Source organism: Strix aluco, chromosome 4 (assembly GCF_031877795.1).
Source record: "Strix aluco isolate bStrAlu1 chromosome 4, bStrAlu1.hap1, whole genome shotgun sequence".
Taxonomy (NCBI): Eukaryota; Metazoa; Chordata; class Aves; order Strigiformes; family Strigidae; genus Strix; species Strix aluco.
The window spans coordinates 128,432,543-128,450,618 of NC_133934.1; the positions used below are offsets into that span (position 1 = coordinate 128,432,543).

At 59.2% G+C, this 18,076-nt stretch overlaps 2 protein-coding genes across 3 annotated transcripts; both read right to left on the reverse strand.

Moving 5' to 3' along the window:
- Positions 1-1,409: 1,409 nt before the first annotated feature.
- On the reverse strand, positions 1,410-6,287 carry PTGER2 (prostaglandin E receptor 2). 2 transcript variants are annotated; one of them, XR_012622879.1, is made up of 3 exons: positions 5,436-6,287; positions 2,771-3,129; positions 1,410-2,231 (listed from the first exon to the last, which is right to left on the reverse strand). XR_012622879.1 is itself a non-coding variant. In XM_074821136.1 (2 exons), the coding sequence occupies exons 1-2, from the start codon at positions 6,285-6,287 to the stop codon at positions 2,884-2,886; spliced, it is 1,098 nt and encodes a 365-aa protein (XP_074677237.1). In that variant the 3' UTR covers positions 2,585-2,883. The 2 variants fall into 2 exon arrangements, 1 of the variants encoding a protein (XP_074677237.1); XM_074821136.1 differs by lacking the exon at positions 1,410-2,231 and having other exon boundaries at positions 2,585-3,129.
- Positions 6,288-9,803: 3,516 nt separating this feature from the next.
- Positions 9,804-15,520, reverse strand: PTGDR (prostaglandin D2 receptor). The gene is made up of 2 exons (XM_074821629.1): positions 14,596-15,520; positions 9,804-12,666 (listed from the first exon to the last, which is right to left on the reverse strand). Exons 1-2 carry the CDS (start codon positions 15,409-15,411, stop codon positions 12,400-12,402), a joined length of 1,083 nt encoding a protein of 360 aa, XP_074677730.1. The 5' UTR covers positions 15,412-15,520; the 3' UTR covers positions 9,804-12,399.
- Positions 15,521-18,076: the final 2,556 nt, after the last annotated feature.

Below are 18,076 nucleotides of genomic sequence, written 5' to 3' on the forward strand. Positions count from 1 at the left end.
CAACTCATTTCTCTTTTTTATTTTTGCATTAAATTTCAGCCAAATCATTTCCTTGACCCCCTTCTTGCCAGGATTTCTGTCCCTCACTGGGGACAGCTCACATGAGAGTGACTCCACTGTAGCATTACCCTGCGAAAAGCAGATCCCAGCAGGCTGGATGCTGGGAGGTTGTCTCCTAGCCCTGCATTTCCTGATGAGGAGCCATAAAACCTCCCAAAAAAACAAGCAGCCAGCAATTAGTGGTCAGGAGCCGAGCTGGTGGCCAGCAGGAGCGGAGCTTCGCCGTGAGAGCCGCAGGGAGCATCCCACCGTCGGGCTGTCCCCTGTGCTGCCACGGATGGCCCTGGGTCCTCTTCCCACCGCTGTCACACACCTCGGCAGGCTGGTCTCTGCAGGATGTGACCCCCCCGCTGCCATTTCCAAGCTTTTGGGGTTTTTTTAAATTTTCTTCCCATTTTTGCATGCCGGGCAGCCTTTACCCCTGGCTTAGAAGAAGATTAGGCAACTGGTCCTGAAATACCAGCATGAGCAGCCAGGTCACGACCATCCAGACAAACAAAGCACGTGGACCCACGGCTCTTCCCACAGTTTGTGGCTCCTTTTCAAGCCAAGCACCCGCTGAGATACAATGGGGTGTGCCGAGCCCTGAACCCAGAAAGTGTCTTTGCTGCTGCTGCCTGCACATCTGGGGAAAAAATTGGGGAGGGGGTGACCTCCGAGCAGCGGGTGGGAGTCAGCCAAATCTGGACACCCCAGGCTCAGCGACAGGGTTAATGACTTAATTGCACCGGTTACGTGACAGTGTGGGGAGCACCCCCGCTGCAGCCCCGTGTACTGGGCACATCTTACAACCCTCCCCCTGAAACCCCCACTCGAAATTCCTCCCCCCGAAACCCCCCAGCCACAGGGCGCTGCCAGAATCCCGCCGGCGGGGCTTGAGCAATAGCAGCCCATGCCTGACATCTGCCCACGCACATTTCGGAGGCCAGTAAACTTCCTGTGGATATTGGCTGCCTGACAGAAGTGACATAAATTCTGCCTTTTTTTAGGGTGGGTATTTTTTTTTTTTTTGGTATTTTGATAACAGGTAGGAACTTTGCCTGCCTCTCCCTGGCTTCAGGATATACAAGTTTTAGGGAAGAGCTCAGAGGTGGGGGTATTTCTGTAGCTCAGGTGCCAGGTTGCAGAAGGCAAAAATGTCATCATGCATCTATAAAACACGGGTTTTTTTCACTTTTTAGGAAATTGGAGGCACGCGATTCCCCTCCCAGCTTCCCCTCCTGCCCTCTCCCCCCACCCCTGAGGCTTCACCCCACCGAAGCTCCAGGCAGGTGACACGTTTCCTCCAGGAGCCAGATCTACCCTGAGGTGTGTCTGAAGCACAAACCCACACATGATCCAACAGGCTCCTTTGAAAGACATTTATTATTTAAATAATAATTATATTTTTTTTTTACATCACCACAACTAATGAACCGCAGAAAAGCTCCAAATCTCAGCACCTTCGGGCTTTCTGAGCAGAGCTGCAGCTCTCAAATGGACAACGAGACACCCCACTGGGAACAGCACAATGACACTGTGTGTGTTGGACGCTGCACAAACAGGAGCCACGACACCTGCCCCCCAGCAACCCCTAACAGCAGCGATGGCCTTGGGACAAACCCGGCTCACCCGCAGGGTCAGATGCTCCTTACCCCGATGGGGACCAGCCCCAAGCCCCGAAGAGCAACAGGGATCCCACAAAACAAAATAGCAGAGCTGCAGGACACTGCCCGACGGGGCAGGATTGATGACCTGGATGTTTCTGCGCTTGTTTTTTTTTGGTTTTTTTTGGTTTTTTGAGTTTTGTTTTTTTTTTTCAAATACGACCTCTAAGGAAGTGATGCCCCTGAGCAGGTTTGTCCCAGGCCAGCGGGAGGGCACTTTGCCAGGCAGCCCGGGAGGATGTGCCCTCCTCCGTGCCAACCCAAACCCCATCAGCAGCATCACCCTGGACATGGGTAAAGTGCACAGCTGTGATCAAAACCTCTCATTACCTGGTTGGGCTCTTTATTTCCTTTGTTGGCTCCTGCACAAACTACAGGGCAAAGAAAATTGCAAACTGGGTGCTCAGGAGGGGCCACGCAGCTCTGCTGCCATCACAGTGCAAGGAAAGTGCCACAATTTGGCTTTTTTTCTGCCCCGGTGCCCCTCAGACATGCTGGACTGGCATCCACTGGAGCCTAAAATCTCTGGAGTGGGGGACAGACAGACAAACACATGCACACAGACCTGATAAAGTGCATTTCCTTAGGCAACCAGCCTACCAAATAAAGGGGAATATTTGGGGATACACTGCTCCCTCCCTCTCCTACCCAATCCCTATGGACCTGGGGGCAGACAGGGGTGCTCGCAGCAACAGTGGCTGCCCAGCCCCGTCTCCAGGACCCATACCCCTGCCTGCACACTGCCTTCAGCCCAAAACGACCGCGGGAACCTTGCTGGGAAGCACACCAGCAGGAAGCTCTGCTCCCCGACACCCCCCCCCAGCAGTAGTGTTATCGTAAAACCCCCTCCATGCTTCACCCCCCCGACCCTCCCGCAGCGTGGCTGAACGCAGCCTGCACCCTTCGCCGGGTGGGAGCAGCCCCATCTGAAGGTGACAGTGATATCCAGGTACTCATCAGCCCTTCTGATCTTGTCCCACTGGATTTTTTGCCCTCTGAGAGACCTCACTGGCTTTCCAGGGGCTTCCCAGACACGTGATGACACTTGGCCAGGCCACCCGTACCTGGCCCACCCTACAGCAGATACGTCTCTTTATGGGCCATAAGGCAGAGCTCTGTGAACATCTGTCAGGGCCGTGCTTCACCTCACAGATGTCTCCTGGACTGGCCGATGGAGCTACGGCCCACAGGGATCCAGCTGTGTTGCCAGTTTTGTCTTTGCGGGGGACGGAGTCTGTCTGTCCTGGCTCGTGGGGGTCACCTGGCAGCACAGCGCCGAGCGCATCAACCGCAGGACCGGCGGCCTCAGGATGGCAAAGACCCAAGGGTCGACGATGGAATTAATAGAGAGAAATCTCAGGGCTAGGAGGTCCCAGTCGTGGTTGTCCTCTTCCTCTCTGAACTTGTTCACGTAGGCACGGATCTGTAAAACACAGCGGTGAGAAATAACGTTAGGTTTGGGCTCCCAGGATCCTGCCCCCGGGAAGTTTCTTGGGGAGATTTGGGCTGTCACAGCACACTTGCTGCCTCCATTGGTTTAAATTAACTTCTTGCTAACGAAAGCCAGACCTGTGCTCTGCTCTCAACACGCCGCAAGGCTTCATTCAGTCCTAACGCAATTAAGCCAGCAGCTGCTTAAGTGGTGGGTCTCACCTGGAAAAGCGCATGGGACGAATAAACGTGTGAGATGGAGGGGATGCGGGGTGCTGGACCGCTCCAGTCCTTCCTGCGACGTGCTGACTCATAGCAGCTTACGGGGCTTCCTGGAATGGTGACTCAGCACTCCTTACTCATACGGGTCAAACCGCCACCCCCTCGCTTCGGGGGAGAGGGGATACTTGGATGGGGATGGGAGTTGGGGCATGGGAGGCATGAGCATCCCTCCTCTGGTTGGGATTTGTTGGGTACCACCCAGGGATGGCGCATCCTGGGGCACGAGGTGGCTGCTGAAAGCGCAGCGCTTCCAGGGGCTACCCCGGGATTTTTTTGGGAAGGATTTTGCGGTGCTGTGGCCTGATGCTCGCTGGGTTCACGTGCCCGGGCTGCTCCTCGCAGGGTGGCGGCTGTGGGCAGCCCCAACCAGAAGAGAAAGTGTCACACTAAAGAGGCACCAGCAAGCGTTCTGCAGCTCGGTTTGAGACGCTGCCAAAACGCAGCCCAAACCCAACCCCACATGGGAGCCGAGCAGTGGGAAAAGCAAAGCTGTGCTTCTGGATAAGACTATATCTGCTACAGGGTCCCCACCAGCGGCACTTTCCCAACCCATCAGCCCCAAGCAGACCCACAGGGCCCCGCCCACATGTCCCCACCAAGAGGTGTCACTTCGTAACAACCACAGCACCCAAGCCTGGGCTTTTTCGGGACATGAGGCGAGCTGCCCATCATGTGTGGGCCTATTGACAGGAGCTGAGGCGTCTCTCAGGATGTTGAGTCTGGCTCCTGGGATGCTTGCGAGCATCCGGACATTACTGCTTTGTCTTTTCTCTGTCTTAAAACCCAGGCAGCCTGGCTCAGCTACAGCCTGTGGTTATTTTCTTTTCCCTTGGGAAAAGAAAGGGAGCACGAAGGGAAGGTAGCATCTATTTAACTCCATGAGCACAAAATTAGCGCTGGCTGTGCTCCCAACCTTGGTGGGGCTCATTTCTAATGGGAACAAAATGACCTCCCACAGCAGTGGGCTCGCACACACGGGCAGGGGACTCGAGTGGCTCGAGGTGCTCCAGGCTCCACAATGCTGCTGGTGTGGATGGATGAAAAATGGCCCTTTTGTGGGGAGAGTCAGGGGACACTCCCTCCACTTCCTCACTTGGCTGTGGTGGTTCGACCCCGTATTTCTGCTGGAAGCCTCGCGCATGGACAGAGCATGGGAGGCAGGAATGACCCTTAGGATGAGGGATGCTGAGGCCCATGTGCTGGATCTCCGTTTCCAGCAATCACCCATCTCCATGCCTGCATCCCAGTGTTACAGAGCAGTGGAAACCTCTGTCTAACGATGAGGTCGGTGCTGCCTGCCCACATCTCCAGCTCCATCCTTCCCTCTTGCCACAGAAATCTGGGATAACACTGCCCACCCAGCACAGATACCCACTGTCTCCAGCCCAGCAGCATCTCCTTCATCCCCATCTTCGGATTTCTGATTTATTCCTCTCCACCATGAGTGCCCAGCTCCCAGGAACTGCAGTGATGCTGTGTGGTCCAGGAGAACCCTAACCCAGAGCCTGCCTGAGCCACACTGCCTGGCCTCAGAGCCTCTGCGGGATGGGAGGGCACCTCTGCTCCTGTCACCCCATCTTCCTGTCACCCCATCCTCCTGCCACCCTGTCGTCCTGCCACCCCATCCTCCTGCCACCCTGTCGTCCTGCCACCTCATCCTGTCACCCCATCCTCCTACCACCCTGTCATCCTGTCACCTCAACCTCCTGCCACCCTGTCATCCCATCACCTCATCCTCCTGCCACCTCACCCTCTTGCCACCCCATCCTCCTGCCACCCCATCCTCCTTCTGGCACTGGGGATATGGGGGATAATTTTCCCAGTTCCCCAGTGGATGTGCGAATTGCCTAGAATTTGTGGCAGAGCGGGGGTCCCCCAAGCTTCAGGAGGAGCTAAGCTTTGACCACAGCCTTTGAGGTTTGGGCAGTGGTGGGGAAAAGCCTTATAAAGGGACGGAGAGAAACAGGGGTGCTGGGGAGAGGGACCCCACCCCAGGGAAGAGGCGGCCACACTCACCGTGAACGGCAGGGAGCAGATGACGAAGGTGATGGTCATGATGGAGAGGAGAAGGAGATGGTCAATCTCCTCGGCCATGGAGAACATGCGCCGGCCGCAGCCGCCGGCCGCCCGGGGCTGCTCGAGTGAGGCCATCCGGCGGGTCTTCTGCCCGCGGCGGTGCATGCGAGCCAGGTTGACGATGACACTGAGGTTGCAGAGCAGCACGGAGAGGATGAGGAAGAGGAGCAGGGTGGCATAGAGAAGTGAGAAGGTGACATCCAACCCGGACACCTCCCTGCTGCCGTTGTCCTGGAGGTAGTCCAGGTGCATCTGAATGAAGCACCAAGTGCCGGGGCAATACTGGACGTACTGCCCGAAGCCCACCAGCGGCAAGGAGCAGAAGGCGGCGGAGAAGGTGTAGATGGCGGGCAGGGCCACCAAACCCGTGCGGGGGCTGAGAAAGCGCTCGTAGAAGTAAGGCCGCCCCAGGGCCAGGCATCGCTCCAGCGCCATGGCGAAGAGGATGAGCATGGTGGCGAGGCCGAAGAAGCTCATGGCGAAGCCGAAGTAGAGGCAGATGTGTCCTCCTTGAGCCAGGGCGGTCAGCGTGCGGTTGCGGTGATAGGAGGCCAGGACAAAGGGGCTAACGGAGCAGGTGCCCAGCAGGTCGGTGACCACCAGGGCCAGCACCAGGACGTGGAAAAGGGAGGGAGGGCGGGGGCGGGGGCCACGGCGGCAGCGCAGGAGTAGCCCCAAAGCCAGGAGGTTGCCCAGGAGCCCGGCGGAGAACATCACGGCGCTGATCAGCGGGCGGGCCCCGGCCGGCAGCGCTCCGCCGCGCTCGCACAGCCCCGGGCCCGTCCCGTTCATCCCGCCGCCGCCGCACGACTGCGCCGCCGGCACCGCCCGCCCCGCCGGCACCTCCCTCCGCCCTGCCCACCCCCTCCTCACCCCCAACCCTCCCCCGGACCGCCCCGCGCCGCGCCGGGGTGTCCCCCCCCACCCCGGTCCCCCACCGGACCCCCCCGCACCGATGGCTCCGGTACCGGGGCGGGAGTCCCGGGGCGGGTCCGGGAGCCCCTACGCGACGCTCGCCCCGGTGCCGGGCCGGGAGCCCCGCACATGGCCAGCCCCGGTGGCGGGCCAGCAGTCCCGGTGCCGCTCCGGGATCTCCGAGCGGGCAGCGAGCCCCGGTGCTGGTCCGAGAACCCCAATGATGAGCCCCGGTGCCGTCTCTGCCGGGCTGGTATGCGGTGGGCTACCAGAAGTCCCGGTAATGGGCACGTCCCAGTGCGGCTCTAGGAGCACCTCTCATGGCCAGCCCCGGTGCCGGGCCAGCAGTCCCGGTATCAGACCAGGAGTCCCGGTGCGGCTCCAGGAGCCCCGAGGCACAGTCAGTCCCGGTGCCGGTACAGGAGCCTGTCTCATGGCCAGCCCTGGTGCTGGTCCAGGAGTCCCGGTGCGGCTCCGGGAGCCCCGAGGCACTGTCAAACCCCATCCTGAGAGTCCCAAAACCAGGCCAGTAGCCCCGCGCACAGCCAGTCCCCGTGGCCATTTAGGAGTCCTGCTGCTTCTCCGGGAACGCTGGGCTAGCCCCGGTGCCGCGTCGGTAGCCCCGGTGCTGCTACAGGAGTCCCAACAGTGGGCTAACTTCAATGCTAATGTGGGAGCCCAACAGCATGGCCAGCCCCAGTGCTGAGCCAGGAGTCCTGGTGCTGCTCCAGGAGCCCTGGGCAGGCAGCGAGCCCCGGTGATGGTCCAAGAACTCCAGTGATGAGCCCCGGTGCTGGTCCACGAACCCCAGTGATGAGCCCCGGTGGTGGTCCAGGGACCCCAGTGATGAGCCCCAGTGCTGTCTCTGCCAGCCTGATGCAGGGTGGGCTACTGGGGAGCCCCAGCTAAGCTGGGTCTGTGCGGGTGTGTTCCCCGTAGCCCCAGAGGCACCCACAGAGCCACAGAGCCCACAGAGAACACCCTGCCCCATGGGCCAGCCCCACACCACGTCCCCACCGCCCCTCTGTCCCATATGTCATCAGGGTTCCCCGTGGGGGTGCAGCCTGCAGCCGGTGTCTGGTCATGAGTGGGGTGTGGGGGGGACATCAGAGGGAACCCCTCTTCCCCCTGCAAGCCTAGCTGAGTGCGGCTTATATCTGCCCTAAATACCAGCTCCAGGAAAGCTGGTATTTATCTGCTGCTGGGGCTTTGGGCTCCACAGCCAGCACAGGAAGCTCTCGCTGTTGCATAGTATTTCCCCACCCTGATCTTCTCCGCACCTTGCTGAGAGAAAAGCTTTGGCCTCTGAGCTGGGATCCGGCTCAGCAGGGGGCCAGGCAGGGCTCAGGTACGCTCCTTCATCTGTGACCTAACGCAAAACTGTCCTCGCAATGTGCTTTGCTCCCCCCAAACCCTGGGGAAACGATGCTGCTTTGAGCAGCTCCAGCACGGACACGGCAGGTGGCCGCCACGAGCACGTTTTGGCTGTTATTTCACTTTTGTAACAGGAACTTCGTAAAGGAAATATGGTATACGGCGAACTCCAGAGCCGGGCGAGCTGTGGTTTGTGACAGCACTTCCATTTCCGACGGCCCGCTCCTATTCCTCGCTTCGGTTTCTTCCATTACGCAGCTCGAAGGCTTCTTCAGCGCCTTGGCGAGGACGTGGTGTCACCTTGCTGGTGGCAGGTCACCCGCAGCCCCAGCCCTCCCCGTTCCCATGCCCAAAGCAATGGGTGTGACAGAGGGGAAGGGCTTTTAGCCAGCTCCCAGCCTAACCCTGCACGCAAAAAAACGCAAAAACGCACATCCCAGGACCTCTTTTAACCCCCAGAACCACTTTTAAACCCCCCTCCCAGCCCTGAAGACCTGGCAGAGCACCGAAGCTTGTGAACACATCTGGTGGTGGGAACGATCCTGTCAGCTTCCCAAGGGGACCCTGGCACATTCAGGCCCTCTGTGAAGTCCACAAAAATCAGGTTAAAAAATGGAGCTGAGGCCAAATCCTGGCCTGGTCTATCCGAGCAGCTTACGGAGGCTGCAGCCTGCTCGTCTGGAGACCTTTTCCAAGCAGAAGGCACCCCGTAGGGTGGTAGCTCCAAGGCTTTTCCCAGCCTCCCGCTCCTCTCTGGTGTTGCGTGTCACAGCTCAGGAAGGGGTTTTGGCATCTTCTGGAGCTCATTTTCCTGGCAGCTAATGGAGCCTTAAATACCCATTTGGGGCTTCAGGCTTCTCAACCGACAGTCGCTTCTGATGGGATATTTTTGCAATAATAGGAGAATTGCTGGGCTTTTTTTTTTTTTCCTCCCCCTTTGGAGCTCAAAACCAGGAACATGCCTCTTGGTACAATCTGTCCCTGTCTTGGGAAGTGTTTGCTTTCTTCCTTTTGCTTCCATGTTTATCTCGGGTGTCTTGCCTCTAACGAGGACCATATGTAATTGTTTTCCCTAAGAGAAGATTTCCAGAGTTGGCCCACTTGGAGAAAAAGCTTTGGGCTTGTAGAAAAGTTGGATGAATTTCATGTAAACCCTGAAGCCGGGAGGACTCAACCTCTGGTGTTTGCTGCCTATGGTTGGGGAGGGGACTGGCATCCTGCTCCATCCCTGGTGGGTTTTCAAAGGCCACTTCGGCACCGCGGGCAGCAAGGAGACCCTTTTAAACCAAAAACCCCTCTGACTTGTGTTTAGCAAAGCCAGACATCGTTTTTCTTCCAAAGTCTACCCAGTCCGGTCCCTTATCTCATGCACCGGTGCTGCCAGCAGCCCCAGTCACCACCCTGGAAAAGCAGAGCTGAGCACCGGCGCGGCGGGTCCACGTTTCAGTGCCTCGGCTTGTCGTCCTGTGCAAGCACCTGGGCGAATGGGTTTTTAAAAAAAGAAAAAAAAATCAAACCTCTCACCGACTGGTTGTGTCGTAGAGCCCCGCAGGCTGAGCACCCTGGCTCGGGTGCCTGGCAGCCCCGGCGCTGCTGCCTGCCCAGGCACGCGCCTTCCTGCTTCCAGAATGGCTGAAAAATGCAGGCAGACAATTAAAAAAAAAAAAAAAAACAAAAAACAAAAACCAACAACGAAAGGGCTTTCTGCAAGAACTAAATGATTTGCTGGGAAATGAGCTTGTCCAAAGTTGTGCCTGGATTTTACGAGCTGAAAAAAAAACCCAAAACAACCAAAAAACCTGACCGTGCTTGATTTATGTGCAGGAAAGGAGCAGGATGAAGGGTTGGGTGATGCTGGTGACACCAGTGACACCATGAGCGTGGGACAGGGCACCCGGCGCTGCTGGAGGGCAGCGGGCACGGCGCAACACCTCCAAAAAAAGCAGCCTTGAGGCGAGCAGCGTCTCTTTATTGCCTCCATTAAGCATTAGGTCCATCCCTTTGAGGATCAATCTGGCACGGAGGGGGCCCGCGGGGAATGACTGAGCAGCGCGAGGAGCCTGGGAGGAGGATGCGATCGGGGGGCGGGGGGGGCCTTGCACAGCAGCTCTCACCTCTTCAGCGTTTGGCCCAAGAGCCCTGAGCCTCTGAGGAATCGTCCTGTTTAGTCACATTTAGAACTAAACGGCGCGGTTGCGGGGTTTTTTTATTTTAATTTTTATTTTCCTTTAATTTTGTTTTCATTTTTTGCCAAGCTCAGTAACCAGAAGGGGCTCTGAGCTTTGATGTAACTCCTGCAGCCCCAAACCATATGTGTTGGGACATGAAAAAGGGGGTTGCCCAAGGGAGAGACTTGGGGTGGAGAGTGGCAGCCCCCTCCTTGCAGCAGCTGTGCCCAGCGTGCTTAGGCCGGCTCAGAGCCCAGTCCTGGCTGGGGACGTGCTGCCATCTCTGGAGAGGACCACGATATGGCAGTCCCAGGCCCCAGGAACAGGCCGAGGAGTGATTTATCCACTCTGAGGGCAGCCTGGCCTTCAGCCTCGTTGGCTGGAGCTGGAGCTTGGCTTGCCCAGAGGCAGCAGTGGCCGGCTGGAGACTCCAAGTCTGCTCCCAGGGCAGGTAGGACACCAGTAAGGGCAGAACCCCGATTAAAAGTGCTACCAAAGTCAGATGAGCACGTCAAGGTCGCCAGGATGTGCATGGGCCCAGCTGGGGAGTGAGGACGATGCGGGGACAGGGGGGTCACCCCAACTGCCTGCAAGCCCCCGCTGCGCTCGGTTGGCTCCACGATTTCTTTCCTCTGATGATAAACTCACGGCTGGGTCAGACACCGTGGTGTGTGCATCATCTCAGGGCTCGGATGGAGTCTGTATTCATGCACTTTAATAAAGAAGCTGCGAGGTTTTTTTAATTTAATTGCTGCTTTCCACGGAGCATGGTTGCCCTGGGCTCTAAATACACATATCGTGGGGCAGGGACCTCTCCTGGGAGGCTCCCCAGGAGTGAATCCTCGTTGGGGTCATGGGCAGATGATGGTCTGTCCCAGCCGGGACACACACTGAGCACCCACAGCTCACGCTCCTAGCCTGGCCGTGCCTGCTCCGTCTGTCCTGAGCCATGCGTGGATCCATATGGTGGAGGAGACCCCAGCCTTGGGGGGGACAACAGCAAGATTTTGCAGAGCCATTATCTCACCTGGCCTTCTTCCTGCCGTGGCAAAACAGGTCTGGTGAAAGCCACAGCGCAGGCTCCGTGCTGTTGACTCTGCAGTCCCACGTGAGCCATTTCCAAGTCAATAACACGCCAGTAACATGAAACTGATACGCGGACCAACCCTCATTTCATTTCTTTCGCCTTAGAAAACCATGATGAGAGGCACCGAGCAGGGAGCTTGTAGGTCCCCCCAGTACATCCCCAAACGCAGATCTGCCCTTTCCTCCAGCCAGGAGAACCTGGCTGGTCAAACAGGCAGAGCCAACCCAACCAGATACCTCCAAAAAGACCCAAGACAGATTTGCATGAGTTTCTTCCTTCAAAAACAGACTCCATTTGACACCAAGGGTAAATATCGCGTGAAAACTGGCAGGAACACGACTGCACCTTGCAAGGCTTAGCTAAATAGAGGGAGAGAAGTATTTGCCCTGTCTTCTCCAAGGACACTAAGCAGATGGGGACTTCGGTTATCATAATTTTTTTGGCCTAAATGGTCACTTGAGGCAAGTATTAAATCCAGTTAATACGTGCGGTTGAGGGGAAATGGGTCTTTCATTAAAATGAGTGTTTGCTTGCATGTTTGTGCCGTGAGGTTATACATCTCAGGCTCTGCTTTCTCTCAATTACTGCTCTTATTAGAGCTCAGGATGATCATAAATACTGAATTAAAATAATTACAGCAGGACAGGTAGCCGCCTGAATAACACAAATGCAACATTAGCACTTGGAGAAATCAATTTTCAAGTGAAGAGCAAGCCACAGCAGAGAAACCAGAGCCCTGCTCATGGGATACGGGGTCAGGGGAGGGATGACGGGCGTCCCGGGGAGGGACAATGGGCATCCCAGGGAGGGACCCCCCTGCCCTCTGGCTCCTTGTCGTGGCCATGAGCTGCTGCTGAAGTCTCCACAACGCCCAAAGGCTCCCTCACACCCCCCTCGCCCAGGCTGGGGACACCCCAAACCAGCTCTGGATAATCCCCCTTGGCATGGAAGGGGTTCACGCACAGGACAAGGCGATGGTGCAGGGCTCCGAACCACTTTTATTTGACGGGGGGGGGGGACACCCCCCGCCCTCTCCTCCCTGTGTGTCCCCTCTGCCCTGAAGCCACACCAAAACCCTCCTGCTTTCCTGGAGCTGGGTGCTCCCCAAACCCTCCACAAAGTGCTGCTGCTCAGAAATATTCACGGATACCTGGGAGCACCCCTGGTTCCTCTCCGTGGTGAAACGCAGCCCAGGGAGGGGGCAGAAACACTTCATGCCCACCCCTCGCTGCGAGCCAGACATCGTCCCCGCCTGCGACAGCCCCGTGATGCCCCGGGATGCTCCGGGGTGGGGGCGAGGGGCCGAAGGCTCGCTCCTCATCCTCACCAGCAGCCGCCGGCTTCTGCAAAACCCACGCGCTCAGGGGAAGCCGAGCTGCGGGGTGTCTGTCCTGCGCCAGCCCAGGGGACAAAACTGGCCGTCCCCCTCCGAGCCGGACCCTTTCAGGGAGGCTTTTCGGGAATTCAACCTCCTGCAAACCCTGCGGACGAACATGCGGAAGACGGAGGTGCGGAAGATGATGAAGACCCAGGGGTCCACGATGGAGTTCACAGAGAGAAAGCGCAGGGCGCTGAGGTCAGCGTTCTCGTTGAAATCGGCGGCAAAAGCCCCCATGTACGCCCGGATCTGTCAAAAAAACAAAGAAATAGGGAAAAATGAAGAAAGATCTCACTGCAGCTCCCTGAGAACAAGGTCTCTGGACCTGACCTCCCGGTCTGGCCTGAAGCTCAGCTTATTTGAGGGCTTTTGCTGGGGTTATTACAAAACCAGTATGAGCCCCGTCGTGCTGGGGCTGCTGGTGGCTGGCGTGTCACCATATGGCTCCAGAGGATGACAGAGGGGACAGGGAGCAGAGGTGGAAGTTGTTACCCGGAGCGGTGGCAGCACCTGCACCCCCCCACCCCTGATTTTGGGATAGTCCCAGCTCTGCTCACCGTGGGTGACGGCAAGGCAGGATCCGGCCCCAGGCCGTGGGGCACTGCGGGGGGGCAACAAGGGCTCTGTCGTGCTGGGGGGGTCTCCCACCCTCACCCCACCAGCGGGGCCTTGTGAGGAAGAAGGGGGAGGATTCCAGGGAATATTTCCCCCAAGTGGGGAAATCCAGGGTGGTTTAAAAGGATCTAGATTTACTTACTGGGATGGGGGGGTTATTGAAGGGTCTAACGCAATGAACCTCCCTAGGAATAGGCACTGGGGTGGGGGGGAGTTATTTCAAGGGGCTAAAGCTATGAACTGACCCCCCCAAAACCTTCAACACCTCTCGGGCAACCCCAGAGGAACAGGGGGGGTGGTGACGTGGGGGGGGGGGGGGTGTTAGTCCAGTGGGATTAAAGTAATGACCAGATCCCTGGGATGGGATGGGGGACACTCGGAGGGGGGCAAATAATTACACGACCCCCCCCTCTGACACCTCTGGGAGAGAGTGATGGTGATGGGGGGGGTTATTCCATGGGGGGTTAAAGCAATGAACTAATCCCTGGGGACATGGTGCTGGCTGTGGGTATTCGGGGTGGGGGGAGCAACGCCATGACCTGACCCTCCCCAGGACAGGCTGGTGGTGATGGGGGGGGGAACACACACAGGTATTCCCGAGGAGGTTTAGGCAATGAAACAGCCCCCAGGACAGCGTGGTGGTGATGTGGTTATTCCAGCAGGATTAAAGCAATGAATTAGCCCCCCCATCCTGTTACGGGGTGGTGGTAGTGGGGGGTGGTTATTCCACAGGGGTTAAAGCAACAGCCAGACCCCTGAGACAGGGTGGGGGACGCTCGGGGCGGGGTCAAAGTAATTACCCGACACCTCCGGCACAGAGTGGTGGTGATGAGGGGCTGTTCCACGGGAGTCGAAGCAATAAATTAACCCCTGGGGATGTGGTGGTGGGTATTCAGAGGGGGGCAACCCCCCCCGAACAGGGAGGAAGGTTTATTCTGAGTGAGTTACAGCAATAACCTGACCCTTGGGGACAGGGTGGTAGTGGTGGCTATACAGAGGGGACTAAAGCAGTGACACCCCCCCCCCCGACCAACACCTCCAGGAGTGGGTGGTGGTGCCAGAGTTTATTCCAAGGGGCCAAAGCAATGAACTGACCCCCCCGGGCTGAGTGGTGGTGACGGCGGGGGTTATGCCAAGGGGGTTTAGGCAATGACCTGACCCCTGCGGACAGGTGGGGGGTGCATTTGGGGGGGGGGGGCAAATTGATGCCCCCAGGAGCAGGTGGTGGTGCCGGGGTTTATTCCAAAAGCAACCTGACCCCCCTGGGACTGAGTGGTGCCGATGGGGGGGTTATTCCAAGGGGCTTTAGGAAATGACCTAACCCCCATGCACGGGGTGAGGGACTATTCCGAGGAGGTCAAAGCAACAATCCAGCCTCCTTGGGAGGAGGTGGTGGGAAGGGGGGATTATTTTTCAGGGGGGGTAATACAACGACTGACCCCTGGGGATGGGGTGGTGGGTATTCGGGGTTGGGGGGGAGCCCAAAGCAACCACCCAAGCCCCCGGGGGTGGTGGGTGGTGCAGGGGGCTGTACCGGGGGAGGGGGCCACTGGGATTACTCACGATGAGCGGCAAGGAGCAGATGGTGAAGAGGACGGTCATGAGCCCCAGCAGGATGAGGTGGTCGAGCTCCTCCATGCGGGGGGCGGTGGCGGCGGGGGGCCCGCGGCGGGGCTGCCGCCGAGCCATGCTGTAGAGGTGCCGCATGCTGCTCACATTGCAGGCGCCGATGGCCAAGACCAACAGGCCCATCAAACTGGCGTAGAGGACGGGGAAACCCAGCTGGCGCGGCCCGCCGCCGGCCATACGGATGAAGCACCACGTCCCGGGGCAGTACTGCATGGGCACCCCGAAACCCAAGAGCGGCAGGGCGCAGAAAAGGGCGCAGAGCCCCGCCGCTGCCGGCCCCAACGTGGCACCCAGGCGCCGGGTGAGATGCCGTCGGTAGAAGTAGGGATGCCCCAAGGAGAGCCAACACTCCAGCGCCATGGCTAGCAGCAGCAGGGTGGGGGCTAGCCCGAAGAAGGCCATGAGGAAGGCGAAGAGCTGGCAGAGGACACCCGGCTCGCCCTCGGTGCGCCCGCCCGGTCCCAGCTCGCTGAGGCTGCGGTTGTAGGCGTAGGCGGCCAGGACGATGGGGCTGAGCAGGCACTTGCCCAACAGATCGGTGACCGCCAGCCCGCTCACCAGCACGTAGAAAGCGGAGACCCTCGGTGGGCGACCACCCGGGGACCGGGATCGCCGTCGGTGTTGACCCAGCAGCAGTAACGCCAACACGTTGCCCAAAAGCCCGGCGGCGAATAACACCGAGCTGGGCACCGCCGACTGCCCGCTCTCGATGTACCGGTTGTTACGGCACCGGTAACCCTCCGTCTCCATCGGGATATCCCCGACCGGGATGAGCCCAACCGGGATGGGATGTCCCGAACCGCACCGGGCTACGCCGCGGCTGCCGGCGGCGACTGGCCCGGCGGGGCGGGTGGCCCCCGCCGGCGGAGGGAGGGAGGGAGGGAGGGAGGGAAGGGAGGGGAGAGGCGGTGCAGTACAACCGGGCACGGCCCCCGGGGCCGCCCCTTCCCGCCCCCCGGCCCTCCCCGGCCCGTCGAAGTGTGGCTGGGGGGTGGGGGGACGCGCCGGTGTCCCCCCCTGGAGACCCCGCGGCTGGGGAGGGGTGGGGGGGTGGGGGGTGAGCCCCGGGAGGAGGGATGGGAAGGGGACCGGGGCTGAGCGCCGCGGGGTGGGGGGGTCCCTGGGCAGTGGGGGGGGGTTATGGGGTGGAGTCTCTGGGGGCTGTGGGTAAGGGGGACACGGCTGAGTCCCTGGGGGGGTTACAGGGTAGGGAGCTAGAGCTGAGCCCCTGGGGGGGGAAGGGGCTGCAGGTGAGGGGCAGGGCTGAGTGTCTTGGAGGGGGAGTTGGTGCAGGTAGAGGATGGGGGCTGAGCCCCTGGGGAGGGTACAGGTAAGAGGGACACGGCTGAGTTCCTCAGGGGGTGGGTTATGGGGTAGAGGACAGAGTATGGGTAAGGGGGGAGCATGGTTGAGTCCCTGGGGTGGACGGGTTACAGGGTAGGGAGCTGGAGCTGAACACCTTGGGGGGGTACAGGAGCACCCCGGTAAGGGGCCAGGGCTGAGCCCTGGGGATGGTTACGGGTAAGGGAGTTAGGGGCATGTCCGGGGGGGACTAAGGGGGGTCGGGGCTGAGCCCTGAGTGGGGTTACAGGGTTGAGGGCTGGGGCTGAGCCCCTGGGGGGGTTACAGGGTGGAGGGCTGGGGCTAAGCCCTGCTGCTGCACTGGGGTAGGGAAGGCAGGGAACAGTCAGAGGTACCCCAGAGGTACCCCAGGGGCCCCATCCGCTGCCCAGCACCCCACACTTCATCGGGGAGCAGTGTGCCATGTGCCCTCGCTCCTCGGGGTGCCCGTGCCTCTCCACATCTCGGGAGACTTGAGCCTTCAACCTGGCCAGGCATTGCTTCTACCTGCACCCCACCCCACGTGCCTGCCGTGCGGTGGTCCCCCACCCCAAGCCCCCCCATTACGGGGCTCCCAGCCCCTCCGCGCCTGTGCCAGCACCTCGCCATCCCAGAAGCAAACTCCCGGAGAAAACCCCAGAGCTTCTTCCAGGAAAAGAAGTGGCCTTGCTAGCCACAGAAACTCCACTTCATAATGCATACCGCAGCTCGCAGGGTACATGTGATGATGAATAAGCACGGTTGACTGCTTTCAGGCCCCTTTTTGCTACTCTGGATGAGTGTACACGAAGCACAGGAAAATATCAAGATGACAGGAGGAGTGGGAAAGGTCTGAGGGGCCAGACATCAGCCCTGGTGTGTTTTAGTGCTGGGCTGGATTTCTCATGCTGCATGAAGGGAGCTGCTGGTTTCTCCGGCAGAGAGGGCAGGGACTGTGGCGGGTGCTCTGTGCCGCTGAGAGCCCCAGATCTGGAAAAAATCGAGGTAAAACTCGTTGCATCTCAGCCCTTGAACACGTTGAAGTGCTGCCCTCCCTAGGGCTGAACGCGAACCCAGCAGCTGCTTCCTGCTTGGGGCCCGGGGCAGAAGGAATTCAGCCTGCTCGGGGAAGAAATCTGGGTGATATCCTCCCAGCCAGCACCTCAAAAACGCACCCACTGCTTTCTTTAGCGGGCCCAGCACCCTGGTCCCCCAATTGCTGTCAGGTCCCTGCAGATGACGAGCTGGGGAGAGCTTGCCAGCACCCCGTGAGTGTGCTCCTCTTTCCAGGCCTGGGGATCCTCCTTTTGGGGTGATCCTGGCAGCATGGAGCTGGGAGAAGTGGGGGTGGGATCCCTCAGGTTTTCCCCAGGATGAAGACTGGGAAGGAGCAGCAGCTCCAGAGAGCTGATTTACTGACTCCCAAGGGCTGGGAGGACAGTGGCTCTGAGAAATTGGTGCTGGCCCTGCTGCGAACACCACGGAGAATGGCCTTCACCCCAGGCTGGGGCTTGCATATCGCCACTCCTTCTTCTCCTTGCTCAGAGTAAAAACCTGTCGTCTTGAACCCAAAAGCCACCCCAGGAGCCGCCTCTCCGAGTGAAACGCCTGGGCTTTGCTCTCCTTCCTGCACCAAGGGCACTGGGGGATGCTGTTCCCCATCACCCGGGCACGGCCGGTCCCAGGGACGTGCTGCCAGCCGAGCGATGACACCGCACGCTCCCTCGAAGGGCACGTCCCCGCCGGTCGGCTCTGATGGAGGAGAGACCAAAGTGCTGGGCTTCCCCACCGCCACAAGGAAGTCCCCTCGACAAACACCAGCCTGCCAGACAAAGCCAGAAGGCCAAATTCAGCAGAAATGGGTTGCTTGGGGAGAGGAGGAGGAACTATGACAAAATTCTGCCCTTTCTGGCGGCGGGTGCTGCCCCTGGATGCACCAGCTGTCTGGAAACCCCAAAGGACCAGGGGACACTGCTGTTCCTGTCCTCCTGCTGCTCAGTACTGGGACAATGGGGAGAGCCTGGGTTGGAGGAGGTTTTTGGGGACTATCTCCTGGTCCAGCCATGCCTCCGAGGTGCTGGGTGCAGGCATGGGA